Source organism: Aplosporella prunicola (genome assembly GCF_010093885.1).
Source record: "Aplosporella prunicola CBS 121167 unplaced genomic scaffold K452scaffold_35, whole genome shotgun sequence".
NCBI lineage: Eukaryota > Fungi > Ascomycota > Dothideomycetes > Botryosphaeriales > Aplosporellaceae > Aplosporella > Aplosporella prunicola.
Genome location: NW_022983563.1, coordinates 1 through 22,982, shown reverse-complemented (window position 1 = coordinate 22,982; position 22,982 = coordinate 1). Strand labels below are relative to the sequence as shown.

At 53.4% G+C, this 22,982-nt stretch overlaps 8 protein-coding genes across 9 annotated transcripts; 3 read left to right on the top strand and 5 right to left on the bottom strand.

The window, feature by feature from the left end:
* Positions 1-1,854: 1,854 nt before the first annotated feature.
* On the top strand, positions 1,855-2,583 carry K452DRAFT_302286 (uncharacterized protein; the record flags this gene model as incomplete). The annotated part of the gene is made up of 2 exons (XM_033542572.1): positions 1,855-2,268; positions 2,380-2,583. 2 exons carry the CDS (start codon positions 1,855-1,857, stop codon positions 2,581-2,583), a joined length of 618 nt encoding a protein of 205 aa, XP_033392708.1.
* A 3,040-nt stretch (positions 2,584-5,623) lies between these two features.
* On the bottom strand, positions 5,624-6,310 carry K452DRAFT_312690 (uncharacterized protein; the record flags this gene model as incomplete). Its single annotated transcript, XM_033543573.1, has 3 exons — positions 5,624-5,678; positions 5,730-5,883; positions 6,007-6,310. 3 exons carry the CDS (start codon positions 6,308-6,310, stop codon positions 5,624-5,626), a joined length of 513 nt encoding a protein of 170 aa, XP_033392707.1.
* Positions 6,311-10,085: 3,775 nt separating this feature from the next.
* Positions 10,086-10,343, bottom strand: K452DRAFT_211705 (uncharacterized protein; the record flags this gene model as incomplete). The annotated part of the gene is made up of 1 exon (XM_033536186.1): positions 10,086-10,343. A coding segment is annotated over one exon (258 nt), but the record flags the coding sequence as incomplete, so codon positions are not given.
* A 1,926-nt stretch (positions 10,344-12,269) lies between these two features.
* Positions 12,270-14,421, bottom strand: K452DRAFT_302283 (uncharacterized protein; the record flags this gene model as incomplete). The annotated part of the gene is made up of 3 exons (XM_033542571.1): positions 12,270-12,340; positions 12,397-13,193; positions 13,253-14,421. The coding sequence occupies 3 exons, from the start codon at positions 14,419-14,421 to the stop codon at positions 12,270-12,272; spliced, it is 2,037 nt and encodes a 678-aa protein (XP_033392705.1).
* Positions 13,616-18,480, top strand: K452DRAFT_329432 (uncharacterized protein; the record flags this gene model as incomplete). Of its 2 annotated transcripts, none has more annotated exons than XM_033545056.1 (6): positions 13,616-13,728; positions 13,796-13,828; positions 15,824-15,860; positions 17,587-17,661; positions 17,717-18,226; positions 18,280-18,480. In XM_033545056.1, the coding sequence occupies 6 exons, from the start codon at positions 13,616-13,618 to the stop codon at positions 18,478-18,480; spliced, it is 969 nt and encodes a 322-aa protein (XP_033392703.1). The 2 variants fall into 2 exon arrangements, with proteins under 2 accessions (XP_033392703.1, XP_033392704.1); XM_033545057.1 differs by lacking the exons at positions 13,616-13,728; positions 13,796-13,828; positions 17,587-17,661; positions 17,717-18,226; positions 18,280-18,480 and adding exons at positions 14,807-15,197; positions 15,247-15,431; positions 15,728-15,772; positions 15,965-16,132; positions 16,186-17,168 and having other exon boundaries at positions 15,824-15,912.
* Positions 18,481-18,780: 300 nt separating this feature from the next.
* On the top strand, positions 18,781-20,356 carry K452DRAFT_291903 (uncharacterized protein). The gene has a single exon (XM_033541273.1). It carries the CDS (start codon positions 19,087-19,089, stop codon positions 20,308-20,310), a length of 1,224 nt encoding a protein of 407 aa, XP_033392702.1. The 5' UTR covers positions 18,781-19,086; the 3' UTR covers positions 20,311-20,356.
* A 196-nt stretch (positions 20,357-20,552) lies between these two features.
* K452DRAFT_291902 (uncharacterized protein) lies at positions 20,553-22,385 on the bottom strand. The gene has a single exon (XM_033541272.1). The coding sequence runs from the start codon at positions 22,020-22,022 to the stop codon at positions 20,625-20,627; it is 1,398 nt and encodes a 465-aa protein (XP_033392701.1). The 5' UTR covers positions 22,023-22,385; the 3' UTR covers positions 20,553-20,624.
* Positions 22,308-22,982, bottom strand: K452DRAFT_114526 (uncharacterized protein). The gene has a single exon (XM_033535067.1). The coding sequence runs from the start codon at positions 22,947-22,949 to the stop codon at positions 22,593-22,595; it is 357 nt and encodes a 118-aa protein (XP_033392700.1). The 5' UTR covers positions 22,950-22,982; the 3' UTR covers positions 22,308-22,592.

Sequence of the window (22,982 nt, the reverse complement as noted above, 5' to 3'; positions counted from 1 at the left end):
GTGATCATGAATGAACACATGGACACCTTTTCGGCATGCTGCGTGCTTTGCTTTGCTTTACTTTGCTTTACTTTAGCTTTAAAGCGCTTGCTTGGCCTGTTTTAGTTCTAGTGGCTTGATTGGTTTGCTATGTACATGTATTTATAATCCATCCCCTTTGCCCTGCGCTGCGCTTCTTCTGTTTTTGCTTTTGCTTTTGCTTTTGCTTCTTTTGGACGTTGAGCTGGTTGCTTGGTTGGTTGGTGGCTTTTCTTAGCTAGATAGTTCGTTTGTTTGTTGGTAGTAGTAGTATTGTTGTTCGCGTTTGTGTCGTTCTGCGTAGCTAGGTAGGTCTATCGTTGTTTGCATGACTGGCTGACTGACTGGCTGACTGGCTGGCTGACTGCATGACTGACTGACTGACTGACTGACTGACTGACTGACTGGTAGAGAGGTAGGTATCCGTAGGTACATACAGACATAGGTATGAAACGCTACCTAGCGGGGCAGTGTAGCACTCGCTCATCCAAACACGCCACAACCAATGCACGCAACGTGGAACGGAGCCGCAGAAGCGGAGGAAACGGGCTGAAACTGGATGTCTTGCTTGGTCTTAGTCGTAGTTTTACTCGGTAGACCTAGTCGTGCGTAGTCTTACTCCGTAGCCGTAGTCGTGCGTAGCAGAGTGGGTATCTAGCGCAGACCCTAGGTATGGCGCGATCCACACTACCTACACACTACATACACGCTACCCCGACCGCGGCCGCCGGCGTCTTACTACCCACAGTAGGTAGTGGGTAGTGGGTACGGGTAGCTCAGGGATGTCGGCTAGCTAGCTGGAGGGATGTCGGATAGCTGGCTGGGATGTCGGCTGGTGGAGGGTTAGTTTCCGAGCGATACCTACCTATACTATAGTTCAGGGCTATTAATAGCCGATGTTGGGACCGAGTGAGGGCCCGAAAGCGAGGAGGGCGTTGGCGTTCGTTTGGGGAGGTTTGGGGGTGTGTGTGTTGAGGGGGAACTAGGAGCGTGGGAGCAGGCAGCCTGGCTGGCTGGCCGGTTGGCCTTACGTATGTACGTACGGTACCTAACCTACAGCTCCGACAGGCGTTTTGCGGCTGGTCGGTTGGATGTTTGGCGTCTGCACAGCGCACAGCAATGCATGAAAAACCCGCCAGGCCGCACGCACCGGCCCCAGAACCCAGACCCGGACCCGGACCGCGCCCCGGACCCTCAGGGCCCAGGCGTTTTTAACTTCACGGTCCTCACTTCGCGGCGGCGGCCCTGCGCTGCTATAGCGCCGGGATGCGCTCGCGTTTGACGACGCCTCAACGAGCTCAATCTCGGACTTACGGGGAGGGAGCGCCGTTTCAGCTTGCGGTTTGGTTTGGTTTCGCGCGCGCGTGCTGCATGGGTTTGGGTAGGATGGTGTGTGTGTTGGGGTTGAGGTTTACGGTTTGCGGTTTGCGCTGGGCTGCTGTTGTACAATACGTAGAGAGTGACGGTGATCAAACGGGGGGATGGGGGGGTGTGGCGCAGGTGTTTGGTATGGGAGGATGATGGGAGTAGGCGCGAGTGTCTAGGTGCGAGCAGGATGGGGGGGAGGGTGCGTGTGCATGTGCGTGTGCATGTGCGTGTGCGTGTGCGTGTGTGCTGAATGGAGGTGGAGGTGGAGGTGGAGGTGGTGGTCGTGGAGTTGATAGGGGCGCGCGCGCAGGAAGTCGTGGCCGATCACGTGGGCGCGCGCGTGTCAACGGCGCGTCTCCACACCGCCGGGAGTGCCAGCACGCCCGCCGACACCGACAACAAACAGCAACGCCAACAACGACAACCACAACCACAACCACAACCACCAACGCAAGCAAGCAAGCAAGCATGGCAGACCTACAACCCCCCACCCCCCGCACGCCCGGCCACCGCCCCACGCACTCGAAGCGCATCTCGACGCTGCCGAAAGCGCCCGCGTCCATCCACCCCGCGGCGACCGTCGCCAACCACGCCGTCCTGACCGGGCACCACGCGATCACCATCTCGGCGGGCGCGGTGCTGCACCCGCACTGCAAGGTGACGTCGGTGCACGGGCCGGTCGTCATCGGCGAGGGGTGCATTATTTACGAGAAGGCGGTTGTGGGGATCGAGGGGGACGGCGAGGCAGAGTCCGGCCGCGGCGTCGTGCTCGATCGGAATGTTGTTGTGGAGAGCGGCGCAGTTGTTGAGGCGGCGTTGGTGGGTGAGGGCGCGGTGGTGGGCGTGGAGGGGAGGGTGGGGGTTGGGAGCGCGGTTGGAAGGGTGAGTTTTCTACACCACATCACAGCAGCAGCAGCAGCAGCAGCAGCAGCAACACAGAAGAAGGTGTTTGTGTGTGGATGCGTGTGCTAACCTGCGTGTCTTTTGCAACAGTGGTGCCAGATCACGCCGCGCTGCGCGCTGCCCCCGGGCTCCGACCTGCCAGACTTTTCGGTCCTGTACGGCAACAACCAGCGCAGACTAAACTACACGGCGCAGACCCGCCCCGTCGTCACGGACATCCGGAAGCGCGCGCACGAGAACCAGCTGCGCCTGTTCGCAAAGCTGGTCCCAAACAACGCCGCCAAGTGGATGTAGTAGAGTAGAGCGCGCTGAGCGGAGCGGAGCCGTGGAGCGGGAGCAGGATCCTCTCGCTGTTTCGAGCTGCATTGCACTATCTGCGCGGATGGAAGACGGATGAAGAGTTGGCCGGCTTCTGTTTGAGATGACGACCCGACCGCGGCTGCTGGTTCGAGAAACTTACCTACCCGGAGATCAGGACGACGCTCCTTCTGCGCGCACACGCCCGGCGCGTAGGATACCTGCCAAGGCGCTGCGCCAGGAGTGGACATCTAGCGCATGTGTGCCGAGGAGCATACAGGAGGCAGCAGTGCGCAGCGGACAGCAACGATATTGTCAACATTGTACGGACATAGATTCATGACAAAGGAGCAGCCGGAGCAACAGCATAGGAGCGGGAGAGGGAGGTGTGCAGAAGAACGAGAGGTAGCAGGGTATTGGGCCCAAGAGCGTTGGGGCAGTTGGACAGAAGAGCAGAGCATCATACCCAGAGCGAGTACGTGTAACGTGGATGTATAGTATAGAGCGGCAAGCATATATGTAGGCCTAGAGGCTGGATAGAGTATAGAAGACTTGATTAACGCCTCGGTATAGCGGGGTGGCGTTTGTGGTTTGCACAGTGCTGAGTTGTGAAAGAGCGGGGGATCAGGTCAACGCTGAGATATGGCTTACGGGGAGCTATGTCGGAGTACTACTTTCCTCAAAGCAGAAGCAGCGCGCTGCCCTACCTGGCTAGGTAGGTAAGCGCGTCAAAAACGCCCACATAAAAAGACCACCGCCCCTCTTCGTCTCCATCCATAGCAAAGAACCGGTCCAAATCCAGTCTTGGGGGCATTCCTCACATTGGAGGGCAACGAATGGACCGGGCCTCTCTCCCACACCATACCACCACCACCCCCAACGCCAGCGCCAACAACAGCAAACGCGCCAAACGCACCACCTTCAGCAACGACTATACTAATAAGTATCAGCTTGTAGTGGCGATGGCCATCGTCTACACGTAAAAACGGCGCAGATCAGCCACATATAAGGCGCATTGGCTTCTCCACCATGAGAAGAAATATTCAGTTGGTTAGTGGGGTTTGCTGTGGCCGTGTTGGATGGGTATGGGGTGGGGGATCCCCGAGTGTTCCCGCATTCACAATGTCGTTGTGGCTGGAGTGTTCCGTGTTGGTGGGTTCTGATGGGGTAAGGGTGGGCGGGGTGTTTGTTTGGGAGGTTGGTGGGGTGGTGCGGGTTCGCTGGTGGAGGGGTGTGGTGGTGTGGTTTGGTGCGTGTGTGGTTACTTGAACTGCTTGTTCGCTTTTCTTTTTTGTACATTCTATTTGTTAGATCATTCATTTCACGCTTTCTTAGCCACTGACTCCTCACAGCTATATCCTCACAAGCTATACTAACCGCACGCACAGGCACCCACTGCTGCCTGCCCCGCTCTCACCCCTCTATAATTACTCAACTATCAGCACCGGTAGAAGAACATCCAAGCAGTTCTGAAATTGCTGCAACCAATTTGAGATCCAAAGGTCATAGCTGTCATGGTAGGGGGATAAGCTAACTCAAGACTCAAAAACCCTTCGCCACGGAGTAGAAGTTTAGCACTTCGATTTTGTTGCGGGGAGTTTGTTCTACAAATAGTCTACGGCAGTGTCGGTAGATGGTAGAGGGCGTTATTGATAGGTGATGACGATGGTGCCAAGGGTACCAGCAGGAGGGACTCTGTCAATAGTAGGGTCGCCCAAATTCTGTGTCGCGGTGCTATGTGTCTGGACGGGCTGAAACCTCTTTCGTAACGTGCTCTGAAGAGATTATCTGTCTCTTCCGGGTTTCCAAATCCATGGCGTGATGATGTTGGAGGATATCGAAGATTATGGAGGTAACTGCTAGAAAGGTCTGGTAGAAAATTAGAATGCTACTGGATGAATCTTCTGTGACTTGAACCAGGCCAACCTTTAGTTGGATGACGCCGCCTGCAGTCCTGGTGTCGACGTAGATTGCAGCGTGTTGTGGATGATGGAGATTTGTGGTTTTTTGTTGTTAGCTGCGATGCTGAAGAGGGCAAGGATTCGGAGGGTAGCTTGGGTTGGGTAGCTTTTTATGCGGGGTTTACTGCTGCGTTGTACTTGTATATACGGTTGGTGTTGATTGTGGGGTTGTGGTGGGTGGAGTTGAGGGTTTGATGGCTTTGTTGCTTTGGGATCTGTCGTTCTTTTGATTATTTTGCCCTTACTCTTCACGGGACATCTGTGTACAGCTTTTTGTTTGCATAGATCGGTTGGTGCGTTTTGTCGAATGCGCATCGGTTCGCTGGGAGGCGGCTCCCGCTGCTTTGAAGTGTTGGAGGGGGAGAGGAGTCTATCCATGTTCAGGTACTGATTGCTCTCCGCCTATGGTATTACTGTAGCTACTCTGGGATACTCTTTAAGGAACCGGCTGGATTATACGCAACTAATGCATACATACTTACAATGAGGGCTACAACCTGTGAGACACGGCAGCGGAATTTTAGCCTCCCCCTTATATGCGTACCTAATTAGGTAAAGTATTAGGTAGAAAGTAACTTCGCGATATTCGTATAATAACTTCGCGCCCTATTACCTACGCTATATACCCTATACGCCTCTATATAACTCTATATGCTAGCTACTGCCACTACATGCCTACGGGCTAAGAAATAGTAATAGTAGTAGTAGTTACTAACTATTATTAGTAGTAGTAGTAAGGTTAGCGAGAACTATAATAGGATAGAGGAATATAGTAATATTACCTTTAGGAGTAGTAGGATACACTACCTAACGCGCTTTAACAGCGAGGCAAGTATGGGGGGGTTAAAAATTGCGATTTGGGGGGGCTAAAATTCCGCTGCCGTGAGACACTGTCTGGAAAGTCGTATACTTCAGTGATTCTCTAAACGCCCAACACAGCGTCAGTGAGTTTTTGCACAGAGTGTATAGCTGACATATAGTAATACAATAGATTTCCACATACAAATGAATACAGAATATAAGTCTGTGCAAGCTGTCTTAACAAAGTTAGTGATTTGGTATCTCCGGGTAGTGTGTTAGAATTTCTCCTCCGCCGACCTAACCGCCTCTCCTTCTCCCAACACCAAACTCCTATAAAAGAACAGTACCATACCCCCCGATTAGCTTTTTACGAGCGCATACGTGAACTTATAAGACCCCCATTTCGTATCGTCCGAATCGCCCTTCACTGACCCCACTGCCTTCATGCATAAGCCTTCCGAGGACTGCACTCTATGGCCTCTACTGTTGTGGTGCCAGAGGTTACCCCACCAGCCGTAGTCTTGCTCCGTGCAATCTAGCGTTTAGTTAGCACGTGGTCCATTTCCAATTCCGACACCAACTAAGCACGTGTTATATCAAAAACGAAAGTTACATGTCCAAAAAAGAGAGAGTGAGAGAGAAGGGAAGCAAGACTTACCATCATTAACGTACATATGCATCGATATCTGATAGTACGACTTCGTATCATAGTTCATCTGTATCTCAGGCGCCCCGCCATCAATTTTCTTGCATCCGGAATCCATATCCGCCGTTGTACCCGAGGCGTCCACGTTCGTGCTGTCGCACTCATACGACACTGACCAGGTCTTTCCCTCTGGAATGGGTTGGATGTCGCGGCGCGTGAGATCGGACGCGTCGGGGTTCGGGCTGGGCGCCGCGAGGGCGGTGGTGGAGAGAACGGCGCCGAGGGTGGCGAGAGTGAGGAGTGGCGTGCTGAGCATAGCGGTTTGTCGTGGTGTGGTTTTGGGTGCTATGATGAGGGAAAATGATTGTATTGCAGGAAGCTGTGTGTGGGTCTGTGTGTGGTGGTTGTTTTCTACAGAGAGTGGTAGGAGGAGGTAAAGAGCACTCTATATACGACGAGGATCTCTTCCGCATATTGTTGTTGGTTGGGGGCGCAGCTAAGGCATCCCTACACTGGTTTCAACTTCGTGTATGCAATTTCGCCTTCACGAGAAGTCACAAGAGCTCAGTGGTGCGGCTGTGGCCCCCATGTTCTGAGTTTGCTCCTGGAGGATTTCGCCCCATTGTGCTCGCAAGATGACAGGTCCCTCTCCCATGGGGAGTAGTGAGGGAAGTCAGAGTTAAGGAGATGATGCAGAGTCTCCCTAAACATCTAGAAATATAAGATATGAGTTGAGTTGCTAGGTAGTTTGTGTATAGATAAACGAAGACGATTCTTTTCTTTCTTTGTTTAACTAAGTAAACGGCATGCCACTTGCCCGTGGTAATACCCTTATCTGGATTCTCTTACTTGCTGCGTATTGCGGATCTGTAATCTTTAATCTTAATCAAGCTTACTTTCCGGTAGAATGTTTTATTTATTATAAGAGATGGCTCTTTTATTAAACAATGCTAGCTATAATTTCGACACCATGATACTCCGCACCGATGTCGAAAAGTGGCAGTGATTATTATCACCATATAGTGTGTAACCATTATAGAGAGAAACCAGCTTATCCAGCAGCAAAATAACAACACCGGAAAGACAGTAGGGGGAATCCATCGGTCGTGCCTCCCGTCCGCCAGCTTGGTGCGCTGGGGTTTTCCGCAAGAAGGCCTCTCGAGGACGAACCGAACAGTTGCTGGAAATAATCTATGATCTCGTTCGGCACCCCCTCCATTTGAACCCAACCTTCGACCATTTCTTCTTGGCAGTCCCCTTTTTGGCTTCTTATTTAGCCTCTTCCATACTGCAACTCCTTAGTATCGAGTGCGGTCAGTCGAGGATATATGAAGAGCAACACTAATGAGACATGAGTTCAAGACTTCAGTTCAAGCTCCGAGACACTATACCTTAAATAAGGTCTTTTAACCTCCACGAAGGAAATCAGTATCCTTACAAGCATTTTCTTGCCTAGTTTCGCCGGAACCTAGAATATAACTACAACACTCCTAAGTACACATAATTCGCCAATAAATATTCACTCACACGTTTCCGGTCCTCACTGTCACTCAGTGTAGTAGAAACCATAAACTCCGTACCTATCATACGACCAGAACAGCAGAAAAGGGCTCGACATTGTCGAGAACATAATTATATCACACATATTGCCGCTGGACACTCAAGGGGTCAGCATAGGCATGTAGCTACCTTTGGGGAAACAAGACATCGCATAACAAGAATGCCAATGCGCATGTAGAACATGCGTAGGACACCCAAGCCTACCACCGACCAAGAGACTGGCGAGAACAGGAACACGATTTTCCTTGTTCATGGCGAGGATCCGTCTTTACCGTGCGGTTGTCTCTGGTCCCATGCGTTCCTTGAGCAATGGGCTGCTAGTGTTGGACTCTGGATCCGCTTGAAGAAGGGCAGAGGCACTGACACCTCGTACCATCACCAACCCGCAAACACAACTCTCACCAGCTAGCCATAGCGTTGCTCACTAACGTCTTTCAGCGATCCAAAGCATGCTTAATATAGTGCTTCAGCAGCGGTTCTACGCCGAAAAGGATCCCAAACTCACCTAGATCGGCCATTTCCAGGTCATCGCAGCCCAAAACCGAGCGTGCAGTCCCTATAGCCATCTATAAGCGCTTTTCAAGATCCTCCACAGCCATCCTGGTACATGTCTGCCCATAGAGCTCGAGAAGTTGGAAAACCGTAAGTAACTGTCGAGACTAGAATAGACAATCTCCAACTCACTTCATTAATTTGAGGATCACTCTTACTGTGTAAATACATCTTATCATTCAAGCATATTTCATTTGCACACACATGTTTATTTATACTAAGGTAAGCAGTTCCTGCTATCCACTGTACAGGCTTTCTTTGCCTTAACAGTTACGACACCCAATATCAATGGCATAGGCATTGATAATAATGCTTAAAACTTACTAAATATATCTAGAATGCCTGAGCATCAAAACGAGCAAAACTATCCACGAGCAAGGAGTAACCCAAACTAATCTTAACATATAGATGACCCAACCACGCCAGCCGAATAAAAAGGCTCACACAAACTAGACAAATTGGCCATAACGCTCCAAACCGCTCTTCGTTCAATACTTCTTGTTGAACTCCACTTTGCCCATTGCTCTCCCATCTTTATCGTTTTGGAATACAATCTCCAAATGATTGTCCACTTCGCGGATGTTGACAGGCTCCTTGAATAGCTCGACGGTCTCGATTCCGGCGCTGGTGTTGCGGAGCTTCTCCTTTGGTGGCTTGGAAAGCATGGCCAGGGACGTCATTTCGGAGATGGAGTCCCATGCGCTAGACTGGATGCCAGAGAAGGCGAGGATATAAATGATAAAGGTGGTGATGTAGATGCAGTAGGTGATGAGAATGGCGATGGCGAACTTCTTGGGGAAACCCTCCATGGTGTAGGCGAGTCCGTCAACAAAATATTCGTTTGCTATGCGGTACTTCCCTTCAGTTTCTGGTAGTTTGGCGTTAAATATGTTATGGGTTTTGCCGGTCAACCAAGAATCCGCCCAGCCGTCAGGCTGCGGGTGCCAGATTGGACAGTAGTCGGGGCCAGGCCAAGACTCTTCTTCTCTATGAATTACCGCGTCTCTGGTGATAGATTCAATACTATGACCTCCGTGTGATAAAGCAACAGTGATCATAGAGGCCAGGGGGATTCCTGGCGAATCATATTCGTCCCAAATTGCATCTAAAACAGAAACAGTCCCGTTATTCAGAGTTGGTAGGAGGAGCCCCGCCCATTCCTTGGTGAGCTTGACAGTGTTCGAGAAAGAGTCATCCGACAAATAGGTAACATCTCCTGTCATAGCGGAAGTTTCGCCCGAGGTGCTGTTTAAAATAATTGCGCTATTATGCCAACGTGCCATGATAGGACAAGCAAGTATTCCAGTCCGAGGTCTGAAAATAACGGCAGCAATTGACATATGGACGGAGCTCCCTGTTTCAATCCATACAATTTGCGAGGAAGAACTATTTGGAGATAAATTATCAAGGTCCGGTGAAGACAACGTACGGTTTCTGTGATAATCGTAATCGATGTCAGGGACATGGATAACATTTTCCACGGGCCAACTCGTGAAGACGCAGTACGCCCAAACGATAGGCTGTTTCGCTAGTGTGGTAGATTTGACGCCATAATTCTGTTCAAGGGTTTTACTAGGACGCTGTGTGCCATCGTTCCATAGATATTGGAGAACCTGAGTTAACCAGACCATACTCATTGGGGGAACTGTGAAACTAGGTCCGGCCATTATATCAGACGTATATGCCGCCCTTTGTTCCGGTATTACAGTATAATCGATGATTTTAGACAAGGCCAGATTTAGTCCACCTATAAGATATTTGAATCTCAATATACCAGTGCCGGGGTTTTTGTTCGACGAAAACTCCGATAGAAACTGCCATCCGGTATAAGGACACATATAATCTTCTGCAACTTCTATTGTGCGTTCATAACACTTGGAAGGAATATTTGCACTGGTCATCCGACTGGAGAATAACCACTCCGCATTCTCTGTATCGTTGAGCCAGATGTAAGTCATACCCGCAGGGTACATTTGTCTTCTTGGAATGAGAGCGATAGCAATAGATGGACCGACTCCAGCAGCAAGGAGGATGTTGAACGTAACTAATAATACGAACAATAATTTGCGAGGAACTCTGATGTGCTTGGAAGTAACAGATCCGAGGAACTCCAAGGACCAAAGGTAGCTGACACTCGTAATCTGTAAACCGGCAAAAAGCGCCCCGAAAGGAAGAGGGCCATCCCCGATTAACCCATGGCGGAGGTAGACCAGAAAAGCGTTGCTGATAGATGCCTGGGTAAGGAGTTCCAAGAACTTGGCTAGGAACTGTAGAGCGGTAGTTGCCACATCCGTTCCAACATAGAGTGTCACAAAGTTCAAGATGATAAGAGTCAACGCATTCGCCAACGGGATGACATGAACGGCCAACCCTAGTAGTGCAATAAACCGACTCTTGTGTATAGCGATCTTTGGTTTTTCCACTTTTCTCGTCCAGGAGCCGACAACTGGGAGAGCAAGTAACCGTACGTTACGAAGAAAGATGGTGAGCCCGGAGCGGGATCTTTCCAGGCTGCTCTTCCATGCAGTCTTTACTTTTGAAGTTCTACATGAAATGACGATATCAGTGAGGGTTCACTTTTCATCTCAATAAACACTTACCTTGGCGATGGGCTTTGCTCTCCGGGGAGAAGCTCTTGAAGTTGAATAGCATCCTGGGAATTATTGAACTTGGAGATCTGAGGCTCGACGGAGCCCGCGATTGACACTTCTGAGCTTCCGAAATTGTTGAGGTTGTGGACATTGAGATTGCTGGATGCAGAGCGGTCCATGGTTGTTGAGGTACCAGGCTGAAGGAGCATGACTGAAGCCTAGGGGAATCATGGGACTGATATATCATAGTTATGTCGCACTGAACACCCGTCCTGCATACTTACACAAGAGTTTGCTTTTTTAAAATGTGTTCTGCGCAACAAAAATTAATACACACATTGATTTATACAAAACTATTAATGCACAAGGACACTCAAAAGACAATGGGATCTACTATCCAAACGCCATCTCTAAAGGTCCTCAGTGGGAATCTTTCAGATGAACGACAAAAGAGAAGGCAACGAGGCAGATTGTTACACGAGGCACTGCGTGTATGTACCTGTGTCTCGTGAATGAGGTAACAGAGGCGTCTGTCGCCAACCGGAGGGGAATTATCAGAGTTGGGCAACAAAATCCCTAGTCGAACCCTATGAAAGGCTCTGATCTGCATGGAAGCGATTTTATCCATTATGTATCTGTAATTGTAAGATGGAAAGCGGCAGGAAACAAGGCTGATTCCATTCAGCCTTTCTCTGCGCAAACACGAAACTGACGAACCTTTGACCGGTAACCCAACGACACCTGTCGTGCATCCATGTTGCCTAAGTCCAAGTCAATTGATTCATACGTACCACATAGGTAGGCACCAGCAGCACTGCCCCCACTCTTGGACACCAGCCCGCAGCCTCAGCCTAGCTCACTCCAGCCCAGCCTACCACCAAACGAGCGAAAATAATTTCAAAAATCTGTCGATTCGTGAGTCTAGCTGCTGAAACCCTCACCGAGGACCTAGCTCGCCTCACCCCAACCCACGAAAAACAGAGAAATCCCCGCAAAAAAAAAGTGTAAAAGGAAAAAACAGCAAAATGATGCCGTTCCAGTTCGCCCTTGCACATGCTCAAGCAGAGAAGAGAGAGAGGGAGAGAAAGAAAGAAAGAAAGAAAGAAAGAGAAAAAGAGCAAGATGAAAAAGAAGAAAAAAGAAAAGAAAGAAAAACAAAAGACAAGGAGTCCGATACTCTCAAGTCATGAAACGCCGTGCGCGCGCGAGATATCCTGAGCTAGGGGGGGTATAGTCCATCCACCTCGAGCGTCATCCGTCTCGAAACATGGTTTCCATTAAGTGCCGCCATTAAAGTGCCCAAGCTATGGCGTGTGGAAAAAAATCAGAGATGCAACAACGCCTGCGATTTTTGTGCGGAGGGGGTTCGCCGCTCTAGCGGATCAAGAGATCTCGCGCCAGTCTGCCCGAAGAACGCCGCTCACAATTATGATGTACAAGTGAAGAATTTAAGGTCGTATCGTGTGCATGCTACTGCAAGGCCGTATATACAGACGTGTCGTGGTTTGCTGTTTGTCCAGAGCAGATTGCTTCGAGAATGAACAGTTGAAGAGTGATATTGCAAGACAACGTTCACTGCCTGCTGACGGGGCGGCTTCTCTTGAGATTGAGGTTCTCTTTGCAGTCTTCGCAATACCACTTGGCTGGTCTAAAGTTAGATATGAGTGGTTCTTTATGTTTTCAGGATGCGGAAACTCACCCTTCTTATTCGGTTCCTTTGTGATACCCACGCACGCATAATGGAACCATTGCCGCGCACAATCCGGGTTGTCGCATCCAATCATCTCACCATAGCTCACGCCGTTGCAATAGCAGAAGCGCTCTTGGTCTCCATCGTCCTCTTCTTCAACAACCTCCTCATCAAGATCTGGGCCCGAGAGATCTCCGGCTAGGCTGCTGCCGTCATCGACGTGATTTGCCGCGCTGCGCTGCAACGCCGATGCACCCTTCTTGTGAGACCTTTTCTGCGGTTGTTGAGTGACAAGAGGAACGTTTGACTCGGAAGACGCGTGGCTGCCATTGTTACGCGTGCTGCGACTACGCGCCATGGGCGCGCCTTCGGGAAAACTGCCAATTACTGGCGTCGCGGTCTTGGAAGCACGACCGGCACGAGTTATGACTGTCTGCGAGGGCGTTCCTGCGCCTTCATGAGCATCTGTTTCCTCACGCTTCATTGTACGCTCAGGCAAATTTCCGTTTGAGACCGCTGGGGACTCAGCCGTCACACCAGGCGGAGCGACAGGAACTACTGCCCCGTGTGGTGCTCCTGGCTCAGCTTCCCAACTGTTTATCACACCGTTTATGGGTCTGTTCGAGGCGGACGAGGGTGGTCGCTGGCGAGAGGGCTCTTGGTGCACGGAAGCGGTGGAATTCGACGTCGAGTTTTGGCGTCCACGGGAAGTCATCGGACGCTGGGCAGCAGCTCCCGGCACACCAAAGTTGCCAATGACAGGAGATGAAGGGACGTGGGGGCTCTGATGGCCAACTGCTTGTGTTCTACATGCAATGTCAGTCTACTGCAAGCACGCTCTAACATCGACGTTATTGGATCGTACCTTTTCTTCGCAGGAGCTGGCGCCGGTGCTGCACGAGACCTTTTCTTACTCTCCGCCGCTGGTGTCTCCCGAGGGCTGGCTCGACCGCCTGCAGCGTCCTTGATGGCTCCACTCATTGAGCGCTCCATCGCTGGCGCAGATGTCGCAGTCTTCTCCGTTTTACGTCGCTTACTTGCTTGATTAGGAGTATGAGTAATTCCAAGTCCGTAAAAGGCGCTCTGGGTTATGTCTGTGGTCTTCTTGCTTCGACTTGCTGGCGCTTTCTTCGTGGGTCTGTCGTCAAAATCCGAGTCGACGTAATGATTGCGATTCTTGTGTCTCGTATGCAACCCATCACGCCTTGAGTCGCCTCTAGTTGCTGCTATGTCCCCTTCATGCACTGCTGCCGCAGCTGCCGCCAGGTTGTTGGCTGCAGCGACTTCGCGCCTTGATCTTTCATTTGCGGGCGCTTTCTTGTTCTTGTCATCTCCATCCTTGTAGGCCCAGTGCGTGGTGCTTCCATAACGCGCTTCGTAGCTGAGCTCTTCATCGATGTGTACGTAGGAGCTCTCCATACGCGCCAGCTGCTTCTCGACTGTCTGATTGGCACTGGAGAGAACGGCATTCTTCTCGTCAAGCATCCCGCACATTTGCGCGAGGTTGTACCGGTAACGATAGAAGACCTGTCGCCGCTGGAGCTGAGAATCCTCCTCGGTAGCCTGCCCATTGCTCCCGCTCTCTGATTGTTCAGCGCCTTGCTGCCCGTGCACTACCGACCCAGCAACGCTGCCATTGAGGCTGTTGCTGCCCGTGCTGTTCGCCGCGCTCCGTGCAATCAATCGTGCCTGTTGTCTCGATATTGGGGGAAACGCCGAGATCTTCTCTGAGAGGACCTTGAGTTCGCTGTCGGCGGAGTCGGTTTTGGCTTCGACTTCTCTCATCATGGAGAAATGCTTCATGACCTCCTTTGGGAGGGCATTTATCGAGTCGGTGAAATGTGTGATGGCTGGGAAGAAGCCTGGTGTTGACATGCTGGCAGAGGCATTGTCGGCCATGGGCGCGCGCCCAGAAAAGGTGCGGGCGTAGTAGTTGGTGGGTCTCGATGTCCCAGTACGTTGCTGGCGAGCTGAGGTACGGCGGTTTGAGCTGTTGGACGGGACGGCCGACTCCCGGATCGCGGAGGACTTCATTGTGGGTGCTGTGGTATGGATTTGCCGTCGTCGCTTCGCTGTGTCGACGCGCTGTCGCGGTTCTGAGGGCCGAGGCGTAGCGTGGGAGGAGGCGGGCTGACTACAAGGCAAAGCTCATAGCGTGCAGTGGAATGGCTTGACGAGTCTGCGATCGCGAGAAGAGCAAGCGGAAGGGGACTGCGGAACTAGCGCACGAAGGAGAGATTGAGCGGGTGATGAGCGAAGGCTGGGGCGCGCACGAGCGATTCAAGGCCGCCGCTGACCGCCCGCTGGCGTCGGATCGATAAGAGCTGGCCACGTGACCAACAGATGACGTGACCTACTCCAATCGTTGCAAGACGTGAAGCCCCTCCGCTTGATACTGGCCATTTCATAAAGATGCCTGCATTCGAGTGATGGGGAGTTGTGTTGGTGGGGATGACAACCGGGAGGCCTCAGAGTACTGCACGCCGAGGCCGACGCTGTGGGACATGTCTTCAAAGATTTCATTTAAGAAGATGAAGAATTTCATCCATGTAAACCCCAGATCTTGGTGAGTAGGGCCAGGTAAGCAGTGGGTTGAAGGACACGATGGTTTGAAGTCCCGTTGGGGCTGAGGGGCAAGGTATGCCGGATTTCAAGGGCCGCGATTTGGCCCGATAGGTATGGTGCGAATTGTCGGCTTGGACGCCCGCTGCTTACCTTGGACTCAAACCTGCGTTGTCGTTCTCTTGTATTTCTCGTCAGCTGGTTTTCTTCCCGCACCTGTCTTTCTTCGGCCGTACCTTCTCATACTCGTAAGTCGACCTTCGTCCTTTTAGGATTTTCATCAATTTAATGACGTAGCCCAGTACAAACGTTGGGCAACCCTTCTTTCCCCCATGGCTTCTGGCATCGAGACGCTTGCGCAACGCGGTGCCGTCTTGGCCCAAGGACCAAGCCTTGCGGAGAAGTTTAAGAAGTTCATGGCCGATCCACACGATCCTGATTCGAATCCATCAGGATTTATCGACATTGGAACAGCTGAGAATGTACTGTACCTACCTCTTCTGACACCTTATGATGCAACAAACGGGTTCCCTCGAAGGTGGGTCATCGTGAACCTGACACATGGATCCTTGAGTGCATTCAACTGTACCAGTACCCACACTTGTCCATGTCGGCGAAAAAGTGAATGAAGGAGGGAACTTGTGCGACTGCAGCCTGGCCACTACCGAGATGTACTTCAAAGCCCGTGCCCACGACATCACCATGGAACGGAAATGATGCTTATATCGACGTCCCTCCTAATAAAGACTTCGGTGGCACTAACCAAATTCTAATACAGCATGCTATGCTACCGGAAGTTGCTGCTTTCATGAATAAACACCCAGTATGCGATCCAATGTCCTGATCTACTCCGTTAGAATTGACAGTTGTCAAGGTGCACTTCAAAGCCAAGGACTTTAGCTATGGCGAGGGTCCAATGGGCACTTTGCGTCTCCGTACCGCTATGGCGAACCATATGAATAGGTATGCTTGTTTCGGTGATCCGTCTGGACTCCCATAAGCTAACACTTTTCAGGTACTTCAAACCACGGGAGCCAGTGGACCCTATGCATCTCCATTTCACGAACGGATGCACCTCTCTTTGTGATATGCTTGGATATACAATGTTCGACGAAGAGGATGGGATTCTCATAGCCCAACCCAGCTATTCTGGTTTCCCTATCGACTTCGGAACGAAAGCAAAGTAAAGATCAAAACTCCTAGTTAAATATCTTATACTGACTGCTGTTCAATTAGAGTGAGGCTTGTACACGTCCCCTTTCATGGCGTCGACCAGTTCTCGGTGGCGGCCATCGATAAATTCGAAGAGGCACTCAAGAAGGCATCCAGCTCTGGGATCAAGGTTCGCGCCATGATGCTTTGTAGCCCGCACAATCCGCTGGGGCAATGCTATCCGGTCGACACACTCATTGCTTTGATGCAATTTTGCAACAAGCACCGAATCCACATGATATCAGATGAGATCTACGGGACCTCTGTCTACGAAGTCCCAGATGAATCTGCGGTCCCTTTCGTTTCGGTGCTCTCCCTTGATTACGAGAAGTATATCGATCGCAATCTTCTCCACGTCATGTATGGAATGAGCAAGGACCTCGCAGGCGGTGGTCTGCGATTGGGTTGTCTACTTGTGCGCAACGAGGTACTAGCAACTGCCCTGAACGCCATCAATCAGTTCCACTGGTCCGGCATCGCCAACGACCTCACTGCTGCGCAAATGCTCGAAGACGTGGAATGGATGGAATCCTTCTTAAAGACGAGCTGCGAGCGCTTGGCTTCGCGGAATGCCTTGGTACGTCAAATTCTAGATGAACGTGGAGTCCCTTATTCCAAGGCATCGAATGCAGGGTTCTTCATGTGGATCGATTTAAGAAAATGGCTGCCGGACACAAACGGCAAAGGAGAGAGGATTTCCGGATGGGAGAGAGAGCGGGAACTGGTGGAGAGATTCTTTGACAACAAACTCAATGTTTCTCCCGGTGAAAGCCAATCTGCGGAGGAGCCAGGACTATTCCGTGTCGTGTTTAGTCATGATGAAAGAGTTGTTCGGGAAGGGCTGAGGAGGCTGCTTGAGGTGCTTGATGGCAAATAGGCTGGGGAAGTACATTACCTCAACATGGAAGCCTACAATTGATGATGCTTCCTAACTGTAGAAAACATTATTTAGGGATGTATTATAGACATTGAGGTGCGTCTCCGAGCGGATGAGATGGAAGTTTGAGGAATAGATGTCCTGTTGTCCAAGACCCCGGCCATTGATGGTCCGTGCAGTACACGCCGCGCTAATCCCAACGGCGGAAATTACGCGAAAGCGACCCAAACCCACAAACTTCTTTCGCGCAGCCCTGCTCGATCTTTTTCGATTCAACCACGACGTCGCGAAAAGTCCATCGACCGCCAAACGACAATCACAATGGTAAGCTTCCAGGTTTAGATGTGAAAGCATCGAAGCTGCGAGGCCTCTGCCCTTCAGTTCCCCAGGATTGAAGACGCATGCCCCAGCGGATTTCCGTCGCGTCGGCAGCGAAAGCTGTTTGACGATGGCGATGATTTGGCTTGAGCTAGAAGCGCTGGAATATGCCTTCTGTGATGCTCTTTAGAGATACAAGAATCCGTTGCTGATTCTTTTCTCAATGATAGCCTCCTAAGTCGGGAAAGAAGACCGCGCCTGCTCCCTTTGCCTCGGGCAAGGCTGGTGCTAAGAAGGCCGCCAAGGTACGTTTGCTCATCCATTCTTCAGCTAAAGCGCCTCGCTGACATTTTCACGCAGAACCCTCTCCTCGAGAAGCGCCCCCGCAACTATGGCATCGGTCAGGACATTCAGCCCAAGCGCAACCTCTCCCGCATGGTGAGGTGGCCAGAGTATGTCCGCCTTCAGCGCCAGAAGAAGATCCTCAACCTTCGCCTGAAGGTCCCCCCTGCGATTGCTCAGTTCCAGCACGTCCTGGACCGCAACACCGCTGCCCAGGCCCTCAAGCTCCTCAACAAGTACCGCCCTGAGACCAAGGCCGAGAAGAAGGAGCGTCTCACCAAGGAGGCCACCGCCATCGCCGAGGGCAAGAAGAAGGAGGATGTCTCCAAGAAGCCCTACGCCGTCAAGTACGGTCTCAACCACGTTGTTGGCCTGATTGAGAACAAGAAGGCTTCCCTTGTCCTCATCCCCAACGATGTTGACCCCATTGAGCTGGTCATCTTCCTTCCCGCCCTCTGCCGCAAGATGGGTGTCCCCTACGCCATCGTGAAGGGCAAGGCCCGCCTCGGCACGGTCGTCCACAAGAAGGTATATTTTTCGAGCGCAGTCAATGTCTGGCACCGACTAATAAATTTTTTCAGACCGCCGCTGTCGTCGCCCTCACTGAGGTCCGCTCCGAGGACAAGTCCGAGTTCTCCAAGCTCGTCGACGCCATCAAGACTGGCTACACCGACAAGCACGAGGAGTCCCGCCGTCACTGGGGTGGTGGTATCATGGGTGCCAAGGCCAACGCCAAGCAGGAGAAGAAGCGCAAGGCTATCGAGAGCGCCATCAAGATCTAAGTGGTCTGACAAAAGTTTCTCTTCTCTTCGATACCAAACAAATGATGGATTAACGGGTCAATGGCGTGTCTTCGGCTCAATTTTAGCGGGCGTTGGTCGGAAGTCCGACGGGAATGTGAATAACATGCACTTCGCAATGACCAAAGCGCCCACTGGCCCCCCAACATGGAATGATCTGTCTGCCTTCACATGTGATTGTCGACTTTGTGAGTTGTTGGCTAGACGCTTCGGCGATTGCTCGCCGCTTCCAGCCAGAGACAGACGCCCCGCCGTGCCCCGCCGCGTCGTCATCTCCCCAACCAACCATTCGCAGATGCCGTGTAACCTGAGGAATGCTGACGGACAATAATTGAAGAACTGTTGCTACCCCCTCCGCTTATTTTGCGCTCACCTCACACAGATTGTTTGGGCACCATGCCGCTGACAATACTCTCGGACGCTGACGTCAAACGGCTCCTGCACTCATTGACACAGCAGGACATCCTTAACCTCCAGCAATCACTCGGCGACGCGCTCCACTACTATTCCACGGCGACGGACACAGAGAACGGGTGCTGCTCGACATACCAGCCGCAGCGGACATTCCTGAAGCGACGAGATGGATCAATGACACTATTCATGCCCGCGAGCAGCAACGACGGGCTCGGGGTGAAGATAGTGACGCTGGCGCAACCAGGCGGCGACAACGGCGACAACAACGACAACGGGTCATCAGAAGACCTGACCTCGTCGGTCGCGTCGCTCTCAATGTCAGCAGACAACGGATCAGCGCAAGCGACGCCGCGGGGCTCGCTGACGTTGCTGGACGCGCAGGGCTTCCCGCGCGCGCTCATCAACGCCGAGGAAATCACGGCATTCCGCACGGCGCTGGCGTCGACGATGCTGTTCCGCAAGCGCGCCGACGTGCACGAGATCACGGTGTTTGGGGCCGGCCGGCAGGCGTACTGGCATATTCGGCTGGCGCTGCTGCTGCGCGGCGACGCGATCAAGTACCTCAACATCATCAACCGGTCGTTTGAGTCGGGGCGCGTGCTGCTGGACCGGCTGTGGGGAGGAGGAGGAGGACGAGGAGCGGGCGAAGAGCATGACGGCGGCGGCGACGGCGGCGGCGGAGTGCGCCTGCATCGCCCCGACACCAAGCTCGTGACGCCGCAGCACACGGAGTACCACCGGTACCTGAAAGCGACGGTGCGAGCCTCTGCGGCGATCTTCCTCACCACACCGTCGCTGGAGCCGCTCTTCCCAGCCGAATACCTGACGAGCGTGCAAGGCCGGCGCAAGGGCCGTTACATCGCGGCCATCGGCTCCTTCACGCCGCAGATGATCGAGCTGCACCCCGACGTGCTACGCCAGGCCGTGGCGCCGCACCACTCGCACCACCACCACAAGCACGCGCGGCAGGGGGGCGCCGTCGTCGTCGACAGCCTGGAGGCGTGTCTGCGCGACGCGGGCGAGGTCGTGCAGGCGCGGCTGGACGCCAACGAGGTCGTTGAGCTGGGCGAGCTCGTCATGCTCAAGCGCGATGCTGAGAAGCGGCGGTTGGAGCAGGAGCGGCAGCGCACGCAGCATCGCAGGCAGGCGAGCGGGGCGAGCGTCGCGTCGGCGCATTCGCATAAGAGCGGCGATAGCGGTGTTGGCGTCGAGGTCAATGATAGCGCTGCTACGCCCAAGGGCTCCGAGCAGCATGATGGCGGGCTGCGCGACTGGCTGGAGCGCGGGAACGTCATTTATAAGAGTGTGGGGCTGGGGCTGATGGACGTGGTGGTTGGGGGGGAGTTGGTTGGGCTGGCGGACCGCAGGGGCTATGGCACCCAGATTGAGAATTTTTGAGGCTGCGGGGTGGGGAGGGGTGCGAATGGGCAATGCTTGGGTAGGGTAGGGCTTGGGATGGGGTGGGATGGAGGTATTCTTTTTCTCATGCGGCGGCAGCTAGCGTTTAATGTCATACCCTTTGGATGCTGGCTCAGTGTTTGCGCGGGGGAAGTCGTGATTGAGACTACGGATTCAGGACCCGGTTTGCACATGCTGATACCGCAGGATGAATGCATGCATAAGCGTATAATTATGTCCGAACTACAATATACCACCCCTACCTACCTAGCTGACTGGACGGAAGTCCACAACTAAAAAGAAGACCACACCCCCTACGCCCTCCCCGCCTCCCTCATCCCCTCCAACTGCGCCACCACCTCCGCAGTCCCCCACCCCTCCCGCACCCCCCGCCGCAGCACCTCGACCTCGCTCTCGGGCGCCATGCCGCCCGGCCCGGGGGGCCGCCGGTCCAGGTTCGTCGGGAAGGGGTAGCCTTCGCCGAGGTGGGAGAGGAGCGCTTCGACCTGGACTTCGCTCTCACGTGTACCGGCTTTCGCCATGTCCATCACATACGGCCAAACCACCTTAACAATAGGCAGCGCATCCACACTCTCCATCGGCTTCCCAAACGCCGCACTAATCTGCAACAAATTGGCGCTGCGCTGGAGATCTTCCGTCTCATTCCTACCCGCCGCATGCATGAGCGCCGGGGAGAAGAAAACCCCATCCCCGACCCCCAGCGGCAGACTGACCCAGTTTCTTTCAAAGAACTCGGCAAACTCCGGCCGGCGCGCCGCCATGTACCCCTGGGCGAAGCGCTGGCTGCCGGGCAGGAACCTTGTCGGCCCGCTCGCGAGCGGCATGGCGCTGTGCGCGACGGCGCCCTGCAGCGTCAGCAGCGCGGAGGCGGCGTGGAGGGGTTTCGGGAACGCGGCGGCGCAAGTTGCCGACTGGAAGCCGAGGTGGTAGTCGCGGTGGGGGGTCTGGGGCGCGCCGCCGGGGCGGACAATGTTGAGTTGCGCGGTCAGGCGGGACGCGGGGCCCAGCCAGGCGGCAGCGATGGCCGGGAGCCAGGGGTTGCTGTAGTAGGTTGCGAAGGACTCCGGGGCCGCGAGCGCGTGCTTGCCGAACGCGTTCCAGATGCGGGCGTTGGCGGATGAGGCGGCGAAGTGGTCGCCCTTGACGTTTGTTGGGGAGGAGGACTCGACGGCTAGGATAAGGTCGAAGGCCGTGTTGGCGGCGGCGATGACGGAAGGGTCTGGGTACAGGTTTTGCACGACGAAGACGCCGGGGCCGGAGAGTAGGTTGTGTGCCCATTCGTCTTGGAGATGGGAGACGCTGCTGTTGTCGCTGGGGGAGAAGCGCGAGAGGTCGTAGAGTGGGATGTTGGATGAGATGGTGGTGCTGAGGGGGTAGTCGCGTTGTGTGATGGGCTGGTTGCAGAGGGCGGCGAGTTCGGCGAGGGAGGGCGCTTCGTCGGCTTTGTAGAGGCGGGAGGGGATCGTGGTGGTGGTGACGGACGCGTTGGGGTCTGAGTCCGAGTCCTTGTCCGAGCTCGTATGCTGGTCGTGGTAGGCGCGGACAGGATGACGAAGGAAAGACAAGGACGGTATAGACATGACGGTGGTGGTGTTCGTCGAGCAGCCAAAACGGGTAGTAGGCGTACGCACAGCGGAGCGCAGAAGCGGACACGACAGGACAACAAGAGACAGACGAGACGGCGTAGCCATGGCCGGACAATGAAAGAAGCGACCCTCTCCTTAAATACTCCACTCAGAAGACGAAGAAGAAGACGAAGAAGAAGAAGAAGAAGAAGAAGAAAAACCCATCCTACCAAACCCAGGAGCCACCCAACCCGCCCTCAGCTCGGAAGCCGTATCCCGACACCGGTGCAAGGAAAGCACCAAACAAGCGGCATCCGCTTCGCGCTCTCGAGAGCAATTCACGCGCAGCAACCGGTGTCTAGCCAAAATAAAACGCTGGGTTATGGCATCCGCGCCGTGGTGGTGCACGTTGTGAGGGATTGACGTCGCTAGATGCCCCGGCCACGATATTCCGGGCGCTTTTAGCCTGCGTGAGGGTTAGAGTGGCTGATTTGTCGCTTGGGCTTGCCTTGTGCGCGGGTGTTTGGATGGTGCTCTTTGGCGCAGCTATATCGGCCTCTTCTCTTATCTCTGGACTGGCACTGGGTTTTGGTGAGAGGAGACTCGGTCGCGCTGCCATGGCGCAAGCACCTGACTCACAGCAAAAGAGCCATCGAGTAGCACAGTAGATACCTAAGGATTGAGAAGATATCTAGGTTACTTGGTGAGTATGTAACGAACAGACGAATTCCCATCATTCGTCTCCTCAGCGCACTTGTCACAACCAACACCCGTACTCCATAAGTAAACGAACGAAAAAAAAGTACAATAGCGGGCACCGCCCACAATCAGGCCCACCACTCCCATCACCAGCAGGAAGCGCATCCTTCCACTGCCTTCCCAATCCCAAGCCAAGCCAAAAGCCAAGCCAAAGCAAGGAGTGCCGCCACACAAACCCAACCCCAGGGCCCAGCCGCGATAAGGAAGCCCACGCGAACGCATGCACGCGACAGCATCTCGCATGCGCAGCGCGCAAAGCATGGAATCTCCATCGCCGTCCCCCAACCATGCCATTCGCCACACACACACACACACACACACACACAC

What these genes read in the sequence shown, in the direction of transcription:
- K452DRAFT_291903 (XM_033541273.1), top strand. Translation starts at nt 19,087, where the DNA reads ATGACACTATTCATGCCCGCGAGCAGCAACGACGGGCTCGGGGTGAAG.
- K452DRAFT_291902 (XM_033541272.1), bottom strand. Translation starts at nt 22,022, where the DNA reads ATGGCTACGCCGTCTCGTCTGTCTCTTGTTGTCCTGTCGTGTCCGCTT.
- K452DRAFT_114526 (XM_033535067.1), bottom strand. Translation starts at nt 22,949, where the DNA reads ATGGCATGGTTGGGGGACGGCGATGGAGATTCCATGCTTTGCGCGCTG.